General features: G+C 37.1%; 1 protein-coding gene across 1 annotated transcript in view; it reads right to left on the bottom strand.

Moving 5' to 3' along the window:
* Positions 1-6,571: 6,571 nt before the first annotated feature.
* Positions 6,572-13,775, bottom strand: part of LCA5L (Leber congenital amaurosis 5-like) — a 39,027-nt gene continuing 31,823 nt past the window's right edge. The window contains exons 5-8 of the mRNA XM_008584236.1: positions 11,726-11,810; positions 10,315-10,421; positions 10,024-10,141; positions 6,572-7,318 (exon numbers count right to left, since the gene is read on the bottom strand). Coding sequence (XP_008582458.1) covers positions 6,594-7,318; positions 10,024-10,141; positions 10,315-10,421; positions 11,726-11,810 — 1,035 coding nt within the window. The 3' untranslated portion in view covers positions 6,572-6,593. The remainder of the gene's footprint in view (positions 7,319-10,023; positions 10,142-10,314; positions 10,422-11,725; positions 11,811-13,775) is intronic.

The following is a 13,775-nucleotide window of genomic DNA, read 5'->3' on the forward strand; positions in this document are numbered from 1 at the left end:
CACACACACACACACACACACACACACACACACACACACACACACACACACACACACACACACATATATATATATATATATATATATATATACAAAAAATTTCTATTTGATAATATTGTTGCCAACACTTGATCTTATAATCCTTTTTCATTTTTGGTAAGAGGGTAGTATTATGATTTTTATTTGCATTTCCTGACTTCTAAAGAGATTGAGCATCTATTCTTGTTCTTGAAATGCCAGATATCTTAGTCATTCGTTAGACCTTTTCTTCTTGATTTGTGATTCTTTATGTATTCTGAATACTAAGCTTTATTGACTATGTGAAGCAAATCTCTTCTCCAAGTTTGGGGCTTTTCTTTTCACTTTTTGCTTATAGATCATTTGATGAACAGATATTGTTCATAGTCTACCCTTTTCCTTTGTGATTTATGCTTCTTGTGTCTTATGAATCTTTACCTATCCCTTCCCATATACTTGTATGTCTTATAAAAGTGGTATCCTTTACTTCTCATAGTTAAATTTAAAAAACAACTTTTCATTTTGAAATAATTTCAGTTGACAACAAAAGTGACAAAAATAGTGCAAAGAATTCCTGCATGCCCTTCATCTAGTTTCCACAAATGTTAATATCAAAAGCTTTTAATTGTAATGACATTCAACTTAGGTAGTTTTTGTTGTTCCTTGTGCTTTTGGTGCCATATGTAAGAACTTATTGCCAAATCCCAGGTCACAAAGATTTACACCTATGTTTTCTTCTAAGAGTTTTAACTAGTTTTAGCCCTTACATTGAGATCTTTGATCTATTTGGAGTTAATTTTTTTTTTTCTTAAAAAAAAAGATGCCCGGTAAGGGGATCTTAACCCTTGACTTGGTGTTGTCAGCACCACACTCTCCCAAGTGAGCGAACTGGCCATTTCTATACAGGGATCTGAACCCGTGGCCTTGGTGCTATCAGCACCACACTCTCCCGAGTGAGCCATGGGCTGGCCCTATGGAGTCCTATACGTGGCCTTGGTGCTATCAGCACCACACTCTCCCGAGTGAGCCATGGGCTGGCCCTATGGAGTTAATTTTTGTATACAGAATGAGGTAAGGGTTCAACTTTATTCTTTTGTATGTAGATATCCAGATGTTCAAGCACCATTTGTTGAAAATACTATTTCCCATTGAAAAGTCTTGGCAACCTTGTCAAAAATCAATTGACCATAGATACATTGGTTTATTTCTTGAGTCTCAATTCTATTTCATTGATCTATATGTGTATCCTTATGCCGGTACCACAGTGTTTTGATTACTGTTGCTTTGTGGTAAGTTTTAAAATTGGGAAGTGTGAATTCTCCAACTTTGTTCTTTTTCAAGATTGTTTTGACGATTCTAATTCCCTTACATTTCCATATAATTTTAGAATCAAGCTTGTCAGTTTCTACAAAGAAGTTAGTTGGGAATTTGATGGGACATGTTGAATCTATAGGTTAGTTTGGGGAATATAGCCATCTTCATATTAAATCTTCCAGTCCATGAACATGGGATGTTTTTCCATTAATATTCAGATTTTCTTTAATTACTTTCAACAATGTTATACAGTTTTCAGAGTATAGGTTTTTGCATTTTTTTTATTAAACTTATTTGAAAGTTTTTTTGGATGCTATTGTAAATGGGATTTAAAAAAATTCATTTCATATTATTTGTTACAAGTGTGTAGAAATACAGTGGAGTTTCATATAGTGATCTTGTATTCTGCAGTCTTGCTGAACTCATTTATCAATTTTAATAGTTTTTTAGTGGATTCCCTAGGATTTTCTATATATAAGATCATGCCATCTGTGAATAGATAGTTTTACTTCTTTCCAATTGGCTGCCTTTTATTTCATTTTTGCCAAATTGCTTTGGCTAGAACCTCCAATACAATGTTGAATAAAGTGGTGATAGTGGACGTTATTTTCTTTTTTCTCATTTAAAAATGAATTGGAGAGTGTTCCTCCTTTTTCTAAATTCTGGACCAGGTTGTTTAAAATATGACTTATTTATTCTTTGAATGTATGATGAACTTGATGATCAAAACTTTCTGGGTTTTGTCTTATTTTTGTTGGAAAATTTTTAACAACTGATTTCAATTTCTTTAATGATTATAGGGTTATTTGGGTTTTACATTTCTTCTTGAGTCAGTTTTGGCATATTTGTGCAGAGATTTATCCATTTCTTCTCAGTCTTCAATATATTAGGATAAAGTTTTTGTAAATACTCCATATGTGACGGAAAATACAAATTTCAAATGTATGAAGGTGTAGGCAAGGTGTAATAGCCTCTGAATTGAGAAGGAACTTTGAGAAAAATGAAGCAGGCAACTTTATACACTTTAACAAGGAGTTTATTAATGGGTAACTTACATACGGGGAGAATTGGGCAGATAGCAATCCAGACATTCGTGCAGCTGCTGTCTGTGCTCTTTGGAGGGATGCAGGGGTTTATAAAGGAACTAAGGACAAAAGAGAGTATGTCTGTTATGATATATCAAAAGTTTTGTGGTCAGTGAGTGTTTAAGTTAAGGTTACTACCTGTGTCAACAGGAAAGCTTTGATCTTTATCTTCAGTTAGTCTAGCTTTTCAGTCACTGTCTTAACTATGCTTGCCTTCTTCAGATTAATGGATAACTTCCTAGTAAAAAGCATATGGGGGGAGGGTCACAGAAAGGGCAAATAAAGCTCAATGGACCTGAAGATGGAGTTGCTATGGCCTGCATTCCGACACAAAATTGTTGGGTGTGGTGGTCTGTAATGCCCATTAGCTCAATGTGGTCAGTTGTCTTATTCAAATCTTTATCTTTAGTGATGATTTTTTTATTTGCCGACTAATCCACTACTGAGAAATGTTATAAAAATCTCCCACCATGATGTCAACTTGTAGTTCTGTCAATTTATGCTTTGTGTTTTCAAGTTATTATTAAATACATATACAGTTAGAAATGTTACATGTTCCTGGTGGATGGAACTCTTTATTACCTTCAGTAACCTTCTTTCTCTCTAGTAATGATTTTGGCTTTCAGGTTTGTTTTTTCTAACGGATACTTACAAAGTGACACCAACTTAAATTTGGATAGCATTTACTTGGTATACCTTTTCTCACCTTTTAACTTTTAAACTTTGTGTCTCACTGGCTTAATACATTACTGTATTTTAAAAATCCTATCATATTGTCTTTTAAGTGGAACCTAATGTCTACAGTTTTTGAAATTACTGTTATATTGCGTTTATGTCATCTTACTTTGTGCTTTTATTAGTCACTTTTTGTTCTCTTTTTCTTTCCTTTTTGCCTTCTTTTGATTGTTTTTTTCACATCCCTTTTTCTCCCATATGTTTTGAAGTTATTCACTGTTTTTAGTGCTTACACTAGAAAATTTGTCAATGTTTAAATTAATATTTTACTCTCCCATTCAGCAGTGTGAGACCCATACCACTTTATTTTCTACCATTCCCTCCCAATTTATATGCTATATCATACGTTTATGTGATATATATACTTTTTTTTTGTAAACCCACAAGAGATCAATTGTATGAAACAATAACATTTAGAATTGCCCACATGTTTACCATGCTTTTGCATTGAGACCTTTTATCTCAGATCACTTTTCTTTTTATTCTTTACAACAGGGGTCAACAAACCAAATTGTAAACCCACAAGAGATCAATTGTATGAAACAATAACATTTAGAATTGCCCACATGTTTACCATGCTTTTGCATCGAGACCTTTTATCTCAGATCACTTTTCTTTTTATTCTTTACAACAGGGGTCAACAAACCAAAGCATGTAGGTCAAGTTTAGCCTGCTACCTGCTTTTGCAAACCCAGCTATGCCTTTTTGTTTACATATTGTGTATGGTTACTGTCATGCTACAGTAGTGGAGATGAGTAGTTGTGACAGAGACCATATGGCCCCATAGAGTTGAAAATATTTACTATTTGTCCCTTACTGAGAACATTTTCTGATCCCTGCTTTAAAATTTCCCTTAGTGTGAGGCTTTGATAATGGCAATCTTTGTTTTTTGTTTTTATTTTTGAAAACGTGTTTCTTTCTTCATTATTCTTGGTAGCTTTAGAGAGTATACAATTCTAGGATAGCTATTCTATCAGTGTATTGAAAATACTATTCCACAATTTTCTGGCTTTCATTATTACTATTGAGAAGTCCAGTTGTTCCTTTGAGACAAGCTGTCTTTGTTCTTTATGGTTACTTTTAAGATGTTCTCTCTTTTTTTTGGTGGCTAGCTGATACAGGGATCCAAACCTGTGGCCTTGGGGTTATAGGCTGTGTACTTTAACCAACTGAGCTAGCCAGCCAGCCAAGATGTTCTGTCTTTGCTGTTCTGTACTTTCATCATAATCTAGTTAGGTATGAATTTTTTATTTCAGTTTCTATTTATTTTTGCTTAGGATTCATTGGGTTTTCTGAATCAATGAACTGATGTCTTTTGACAGTTCTAGAAAATGTTTAGCTTTTATCTCTTCAGATATTTAGCTCTGCTCCATTTTCTCTTCCCTCTTCTTTTTTTTTTTTTTGTCTTTTGTCTTTTTTCCATGTCCGGCAACGGATCGCAACCCTCAGTGTCGCCCCCGTACCGGACCGGGGACCAGCAACGGGATTGCAAACCTCGGCGTTGCTCCCGCGCCTCACTCAGCCAGTGAGCGGGAACCGGTCTGTATGTGGGATCCGAACCCTCGGGCGGGAGCGCCACCGCGCTTCCCAAGCGGCGCACTTATCCAGTGCGCCACCGGGCTGGCCCCTTCTCTTCCCTCTTCTGAGTATGTTAGGCCTTTGCACTCTAATCTTTGTTTGTTAACCTCCCTCTCATATTTTTTCTGTTTCTCTGTGCTTTACTATTGACTATTTCTTCATATCTGTCTTTTTACTCTTCATTCTGGTTTCATCTGCTGTTAAACTTATTCATTGAATTAAATTAAATTAAATTATGTCTTTTGAGTTCTTCGTCATATATAGTTGGTCATTTTTTATAGTTCTTGTTTTTTTTTTTTTAAAGATGACCGGTAAGGGGATCTTAACCCTTGACTTGGTGTTGTCAGCACCACGCTCAGCCAGTGAGCGAACCGGCCATCCCTATGTGGGATCCGAACCTGGGGCCTTGGTGTTATACCGGTAAGGGGATCTTAACCCTTGACTTGGTGTTGTCAGCACCACGCTCAGCCAGTGAGCGAACCGGCCATCCCTATGTGGGATCCGAACCCGGGGCCTTGGTGTTATCAGCACCGCACTCTCCCGAGTGAGCCACGGGCCGGCCCCAATATAGTTCTTGTTTTTATTCATATTCTCAAACTCTTGTTTCTTTAAACATTTTATTTTATAGGTGTTAAAACATGTCTTATTTCAAGTATCTGTTATTCCTGTTGGTTCTCTTAGCACCTTGTTTTCTTATGTGTTGTGATTTTTTTGGACTGTATGTTTTTGTTTTGTTTTTTAAACTATCTGTGGGGATTTCTTGAGGCCTGGGTTAAAGATAGATTCTTCTAGAACCTGTGAGAACTCTGACTCCCCTCTCTCCCTCTTCCCATCCTGCCTTCCTCTCTCTTTCTTTCCTTTTCTGTTTTTTTCCACCTTGGTTTCCATCAAGATCAAAGCTTATGCCAACTGTAGTATTTATATCATCTTTGGTTTTAAGTATAATTCTTTTCCCACCTTGACTTTCAGTCCCTTTAAAATTTTTATTTTACTATTCTCAATTTTTAAAAGTGTTAATATTACACATCAACCCATAAACATCTTTGGACGTAGTATGGTCTAGCTTATAAATAAGTTGCCCTTATAACTAACTGAAGGTAGGCAAAATGAAAGTAGGCTGGGAGAACAGCACCCTTTCTAGAGTCCTAATTTAAAATATTCTAAGCGTAATAAATACATTTAATTAGGACTGAGCAGCTAGCACATTTTTTTTGAGAACAAGAATAACAGAAAAAAGGTCAAGGTACAGGTATGCAACAAAATCTGAATTAAAAATATTGAATCTTAGGCACACATGAAGAAAGTATCATAAAAGCAGGCTATTAGATGCTCAGTTTAGCTAATAAGAGAATACCCCAGAAATGATTTTCATAAAACCAAGCATGGCAATCACTGTACTTTTTATTATTTTTAAATAAAGAGTCTTTTGAATATATTGTTTCCTTCCAAAGCTGCTTCCATGTTTTTAACTTACAACTCTGTTGCATAAGATATACATGTTTTTATAAAATATATGAGATGTGTATGTCTTGGGTTGACTAACCTAGAGTTACCAGCTCTGGAGTCCCACAGAATACTAGAGCCACATAATAAATCAGTCTTCCAAAAGATAATGGACATGTTTCACTTATAGAAAAAAGATGTAAATTTGTATTTAAGGTGTTATCATTGACTAATATACAATGGTTTTATTAGATTAGCAATAAAAGAAAACCTTAACTGTCCAAAGTCAATTTAAGTACTAAAACACACATAGGCATACACATATACACACAAACCCTCTCTCACACTTTAAAATGGTAAGATTAAAGGCACAGAAAAAGCAGTATATCAAACCAGAGTGTATTAGGATATTGATTATATTTAAATAATTATTTTTCTGTTTCCTTCTGTAGGTGAAGATGACTTCATAGAATTTACCACAGTTACTTGAGAATCTCCAAAAGCATTGCTGGCAGAGGCCTGACTAGGAGACAGATGATGCATCTTCTTACTTTTCAATGTCTCCTCAGATTCTTTCATAACAACCGGACTTGGTTGGTCATTTTTTAAGACATAGCCTGATCCAAAGAGTTCTTGCATTAGACTGCTTTTCTTATCTTTGTAAGTTGTATCTTTCACTTTTGTTCTGGAAGACTTACCAAAAGAGGGTTCATACCCGCTAATAGAATGTTCTTGCTTTACTTCTACATTACTGCGATGTTTGTATGTATTATGATTGCATCTCGTGCCATCTGTATTGGCTGGCCCACCTGAAGCAGGAAGCCCATGATGCAAGTTTTCGATCGCTTCTGTAAATGAATAATGCTTTCTTTGTCTGAAGGGTGTTTTGATATTTGGAACGGCATATTTATCAGGTGTCTCATCCATGTCACTTATTTCTACACTTCTTTTAAAGTTTTCTTTTACTGTATCATCTTCCTGGTTGCTTTCTCTTTCAGGATGAATTTCTTGAATTCTTTTTGGTGGTAGTTCTTCCTCTTTCATTAACATGATTTTCTTTTCTTGATCTTCCTTTTTCTCTTTTTGTCTTCCAATATTCTCCAGTGCTGCTTGTACTTTCAAATGTTCCTCTTCCTTTGATAAACCTATATTAGAAAAATAGACAATTTAGTGCTTTTTAAAATTCATGGAGTTCTGTTTCTAGATGGCATGTTCAACACACCTATTTACACCTCCTGACAAGCACATTAAAATGACAGAAAAGGTAAATAAATGCATCCAACATTAGAATACAGCGAAGGGTGCCATTAGCAAGCTTGAAATGTTGTACTTTCCTAGGACATTCCAAATAAATGGGAATTATAAAACCAAAAGATATTCATAGGAGAAGAAATAAAATTTGCCAATAAGATTATTCACAGATGTTCAACATTACTAGATGGAGGCAGTGCCAGTTAAACCAATGAGAACATTTTCTACCCATCCTATAGGCAAATAATTTCTAGAGTTGCTGAGAATATGGGGAAACTGGAAATTTTGATCCCTACTGGTGGGTGCATAAATTGGTACAACTTTTTTGGATGGCAATGTGGCAGTATCTATCAAAATTTTAAGTGAACATACTCTTAGACCCAACAGCTTCACTTCTAGGAATGAACCTATGAAAATAGACAAAGATAAGTATAAGAAAGTTTACTGCAGCATGGTTTGGTAACAAAAACGTCCCAAATATCCATCAAAGGAATAATGGTTAAATGAAGTACTGCGTGTGCAGTGTGTGTGACTTCAAGGTAGTTATCATAAAGAAGTGGTGGATAGACATGAACAGCCAGGGAAAGACGTTCCCACACTAGAATATAAATAAGCACACGAGGGCAGGGTATTTTGTGTTTGCTCACTGCTGTCTCCCCCAGAGCCTAGAACAGTATATGAACAGAGCCTGACACATAGTATATGCTCAAAAAGTATTCATCAAATGAACAGATAAACTATGTAGGATGATATGAATTACCAACTCGACTGAAAAATAAGTGGAAAACTTAAACAGACCAGTGGCCACAGTGAAAATGCAACTGATGATCTGTTTCCACCAAACCGCACCTGCCAGAGTGGTTTTACAGGTGAATTCTACCAAACTGTTGTGTTATGTAAACTCTATTTGGCCTCACAACTAAGGTGTAGACCTTCTAGGGTTTCTACTGAATGCTTGAAGTGTTCAACAAGGACTCTCCACTCTGGACTGAGGGAACTCTTAGAGTCACTCATCAGTGACTGTTTTTAGAAATCGTTCTTGCCCAGCCTTGTGGGGTTCACACAGATTTCCCATTAGCAATAATGTAACATAAAAACAGTGGGGCATCAAAGTCCAGAACAGAATTTTGAATTCCTTCTGAAGGAAAATGATCTCCAACCTAGAATTTATGATCTAGTCAATTCTCTATCAAGTATAAGGGTGTAATAATGACATTTCCAGATGAAAGGTATACAAATTTACCTTACTTGCACCGATTCTCAAGAAGCTAGTGGAGTTTGTGTTCTTTAAAATGTGATGGAATTTACCATGTAAGAGGAGAACATGATTTAGGAAACAGAAGATCCTGTAGAGAAGGGGATGACATGGACCTACAGGAAATGAGGAAGGGAGACCCCAGGATGGTGGCTGTGTACCAGAGGAAGAGAGACCAAGACCTCCACTCCATTATACTTCCAATTACCAAAGGCCAGATGAGCCAGGGCCTTGGCCTGTCTTGACTGTGGGCTGGTGATGTGTTGCACTCTCTCTCACACTCAGTAGCCTAGGTCAGCTGAGCATTTCCCCTGCACCCCACAGAAGTGTTCTACTGTGACCTACTCCCGAAAGCTGGATTAAGCTTTGGTGATCTTAGAACAGGAAATTCTGAGCAGCCCATTCCCTCTGACTCTCCCTCTCCTGGACCTGCCCAGAGGAGCCTTGCTAGATGCTGTGGATCTGATAGTTAGTCTGCCTCCCAGGACCATTCATGACCTTGCTCACTGATTGGGCCCTTGTACGTTTCAAGGAAGCTGAAGCCAAAGTCTCTGTTCAGTTTTTCTTTTCCTGGAAGTCTTCTTTCAATGAGGGCAATATTGCGCCTTACTCTGCTGGATTTGGATTTGCTGCTCTGTTTTCCAAAGCTGAATATATTAATTAAGGATACTGTACTGGACTGAATGTTTTTGTACCCCTTAAATTTCATATGTTGAAGCCCTAACCCCAGTGTGGCTGTATTTGGAGATGAGGCCTTTAAGGAAGTAACCAGGGTTAGATGAGGTCATAAGGGTGCGGCCCTTGTGATGGATTTAGTGTCCTTATAGCAAGAGAAACCAGAGCACTGGCGTTGTCTTATCCACGCTTCCTGAGTGTAAGCACTGAGGAAAGGCCTTGTGAAGACATAGTGAGAAGGCGGCCATCTGCAAGTCAGGAAGAGAGCCCTCACCAGAAACCAAATAGCTGGAACCTTGATCTTGGACTTCTCAACATCTAGAACTGTGAGAAAATAAATATCTGTTGTTTAAGCCACAAGCCTGTGGTATTTTATGTGGCAGCCCAAGCATACTGACGTAGATATGTGTAAGGATAGGGAGCTGTAAGGAAAAGCAGGGGAATGACTGGCATAAAATCCAAGATGGCAGTTGATTCCAATGGGCAGGGTGAGGGGATATGATGGTGAAGGGCCCGGGGTGTTCTAAGGAGCACTCATGCAGGGTATTGGGTACACAGCTGTTCCTTTTACTATAATTCTGTAAACTATACACATGTTTTACACACATACAAATTCACAATTTTTAAAAAATAAAATAAAGACAGACTTTTTAAAGTTGTTAAAATTACCTTCAAATTTTCTCTTAGAATCCTCTTGCTTTGGTAGTTTACTGATATAGTGAGGAATTTCACAGTTTATTCCAGTTGATTTTTCTTTATGACCAATATTTCCTGCTGCCTTTTTACCCTATAATTTAGAAAAGTAGCAAAAACACAGTTTTGGGGGGGTATAGATTAAATTGTATTTTATTCTAATGAATACAAACACTTTTTATATAGAATAAGAGACTGTTTATAGTCTAATTTATTTTTGTTAAGACATGTTTAGTTAGACACTGCAAGATTTTAAATTTGCTGTACCTTAGTTGTCAAAGAAGAAACATCTTCTGATTTTTGGGTTTCCTGGTGTCTCACACTTGTAAATGACAAACTTTTCCTGTCTGCCTGTACTGATTTTGTTGAAGAAACTACAGAACAGGTAGATTACATATAAGAAACATATTTTACATTTGGAAGCAATATTGATTTTAAACATAAAATAACACTGAAGTATGCAATGTAATAAAATATACTAGATATTTTCTAAATATTCAATATATATAACATTTGCTATTTTTTTTTTTCTCCTGCCATATCCCTTGCTTTGTCTTATTTTGGGCCATAGAGGTTATGGGTAAATCACAATGTTAGAGTAAAAACAAGCAGGTATTAGGGTAAGACAGCACCGGTGTGTGAAGATAAGGCTGTCCCTTGCAGAAGAGATTCAAAGCTGTAGACAGCAGTTGTGAGAGGCTGAGCACTGCGATATCCTGTGTCAGAGCTCTCGATGCTCAAAGGTTAGACTGTCCATGCTGAAGTATGAGTATGACCACTAAATCTAGACTTCACTTTCCTTGAAATATTATCTCATTGAAACCACTCCATGGTTGATTCATCATCTTCTATGAATGATAAACCAGAAGCAAAGAAAGGAAGGTAAAAAAAAGGTGTTGCCTTTGCGAGTAAACATGTAGTTACATCTCCTACCAACAGAGAGGTGAATGTTCTCATTGTAGCTCTTCTGATAGAATCTGACACTGGGAGATCTTGGGGGTAAAATAAGCACACATTGTCTTAAAAGAAATACTACTCAGCAATAAAAAGGTGCAGATGAATGACAGAGCATCACCACGCATGAATCTCAAAAACACTATGCTGAACAAAAGCAGTGAGATACAAGAGAGTATGTGATGCCACTTGTATGAAATTCTAGAACAGGCAAACAAAGCTATTGTGACAGAAGGGAGTCACTGGTTGCCTCAGGCCAGGGATGGGGACTACTGACTGCAACTGGACAAGAGGGAACTCCCTGGGGAGATGGAAATGTTCATTATCTTGATTAGCGTGGTAGTTCCATGGGTATAGCATTTGTCAAAACCCATTGAACTGTTGAGGTAAAATGTACCTCAATAAAGTTTATTTAAAATCCAAACACTGGCTAACAGATATACTTAGAAATTTCAATTTTTGGTGGACATTTTGCTTCAAGCTGAAAAGTCATCCTCTTGTTCTACTTAGAGTAAGGACTGAGCTGAAAATGAGAAAACAAAAAAGCGTTTTCTAGCTATTTCAACCATATGACACAGTATCATTATTCTTCTAGAATCACAAGATGTATTTTGAAGCTAAATAAAATGATTTTTTAAAATATCCATTATTTTGGCTATATAAATTAGGAAAACCTGACTAGATACTTAAAAATAGATTTTGAGCAAAAGTAATTAAAACATACCTTTTGGATAATCTTCTTTGTCATGTAAATTTTTAAAGATTCTATTAGCATAGATGTTTTTAATTTCAAGCTCACGATCCTTCTCCTAAAAAGAACCACAATGCCAATTTTTCTATAAATGTTTGCTTTTATCAACCTTGATTTCTTTTAAAAAACAATTTAGCTCTCTCCCTCACCCTCTCTTGCCCTTCTGTCTTCTACCGTGGGATGATGCAGCAAGAAGGCCCTCACCAGATGCTGGCCCCTCAATCTTGGACTTCCCAGACTCCAGAACTGTGATCCAATGTATTTCTTATGTCTCAGGTATTTTGATATAGCAGCACAAAACAGTAAGACAGCCAGCATGGTGGGGACAGCATGGCGAGAGAAAGAATTTGCTTCCAACTTTCCCCAGAAGCTTATGGGATAGAGAAAGGATGGCCTTGTGACTTGCTTTGACCAATACAGTGTGGTGGATGTGACATTGTGTGAATTCTGGAACCTCCAGCTCATCTGGTCTTCATGAAACCCTCAAACCACCATGCAGTGAAGAAACCCAGTCTAGCGTACTAGAAGATAAGAGGTCACATGAAGGAGAACCCAGCTGACAGCCAAAATGATTTGGGAGGGAAGCCATCTTGAACCATCCAGCTCCAGTCAAGGCATCAGAGATGGCACTCAAGGCAGAGAGACGGTGGGAAAGAAATATCCTGGCTTTCCCCATCCTTTATCCTTGTACCTTCCCTCAGTGCCTCCTTTCTCCTCTAGTGCCTCCATTTGGTCTAACAAAATGAAGCCAGCTGATTGTGGACCCTGGGAAATGCAGACTTCAAGATGAAGAATTGGACAAATAGGCCCAGGATCAGCACGGAGGATAAAGCAAATGACAGAAAGCACTGAGTGGGGAGAAAAGCAGAGGGTTTAGTCCTCTGTTGTGGCCATGGAGGAGGAATAAAAGCTTATGAAGGAGAGAGTGAGAGATCAGCCAGATACGTTGGAACAGCAATACAATGTTGGTTTGAAATAAAAAATGAGAGGATTAAGAGGAAGGAAAAGAGGTCTGATAGATAAATGGTGTAGAATAATGCAGAGACTTCAAAGAAGGAAACTGGCAAGAGACAACTTCCTTTCGTGGCATGCATTAATTAGTGACCCAAGAGTACACTGTAAACATAGGTTAACCTTTCCTTCCCAAACTGTGGTTTGAAAATCTTTACAGGTTTGTGAAAGTGTCACAGGGATTTATCATCAAAAATGGCCATGCTATCTGATTTCTAGTATGTTTTTTCTTTTTTTTCTTTTCCTCTTTGTCTTTTTTACTGACCGGTAACGGGATCGCAACCCTCGGTGTCACGCCCGTACCGGGGACCGGCAACGGGATTGCAACCCTTGGTGTTGCACCCGTACCGCGCTCAGCCAGTGAGCGGGAACCGGTCTCCACATGGGATCTGAACCCTCAGCGGGAGCGCCGCCGTGCTCTCAAGCGGCGCACTCTCCAGTGCGCCACCGGGCCGGCCCAAGTATGTTTTAAAAATTCTTTATTTAGATGGTATGTTTATAAAAAAATTTCAAAGGTAATATACATTGCCATTAAAAAAATGAGATGCATAAACACTAATAATATTTAATTTGTTTAAAAATGTTTAGATGATGTTATGATTATTTTTTCTTTTCAAAACTGAACATTTTGAGTCTTGTAGAGTGGTCCTGTACACAGTAATTTGATATAAGATGATTATATTTATGATTTGGTCACCCAATTGAATACCTCTAGCCATGGTGTTGATTGTGATTACCATAGAGCAAAAATTATTTTTATTCTTAAGCACCTTAACAATTCAATTCACATCTATGATGGGGCCCTTGATAAAGACAAAAATCAAAATGAATACTAAAGTTAAATGCAAGTTAGTCAAGAATGTAAAAATGATAATAATTCTGCTGGTTTGTTTCAAGCTGTCCTATACAACATTTTTGTTTCATTAATTGAATCACAATTTTTACATAGCACACCAGAATCTCACTAGTATTTTCAAAACAAGTGTAAAAAAAAAATATATATATATATATA

This window comes from Galeopterus variegatus, unplaced genomic scaffold (assembly GCF_000696425.1).
Source record: "Galeopterus variegatus unplaced genomic scaffold, G_variegatus-3.0.2 Scaffold3184, whole genome shotgun sequence".
Lineage (NCBI taxonomy): Eukaryota > Metazoa > Chordata > Mammalia > Dermoptera > Cynocephalidae > Galeopterus > Galeopterus variegatus.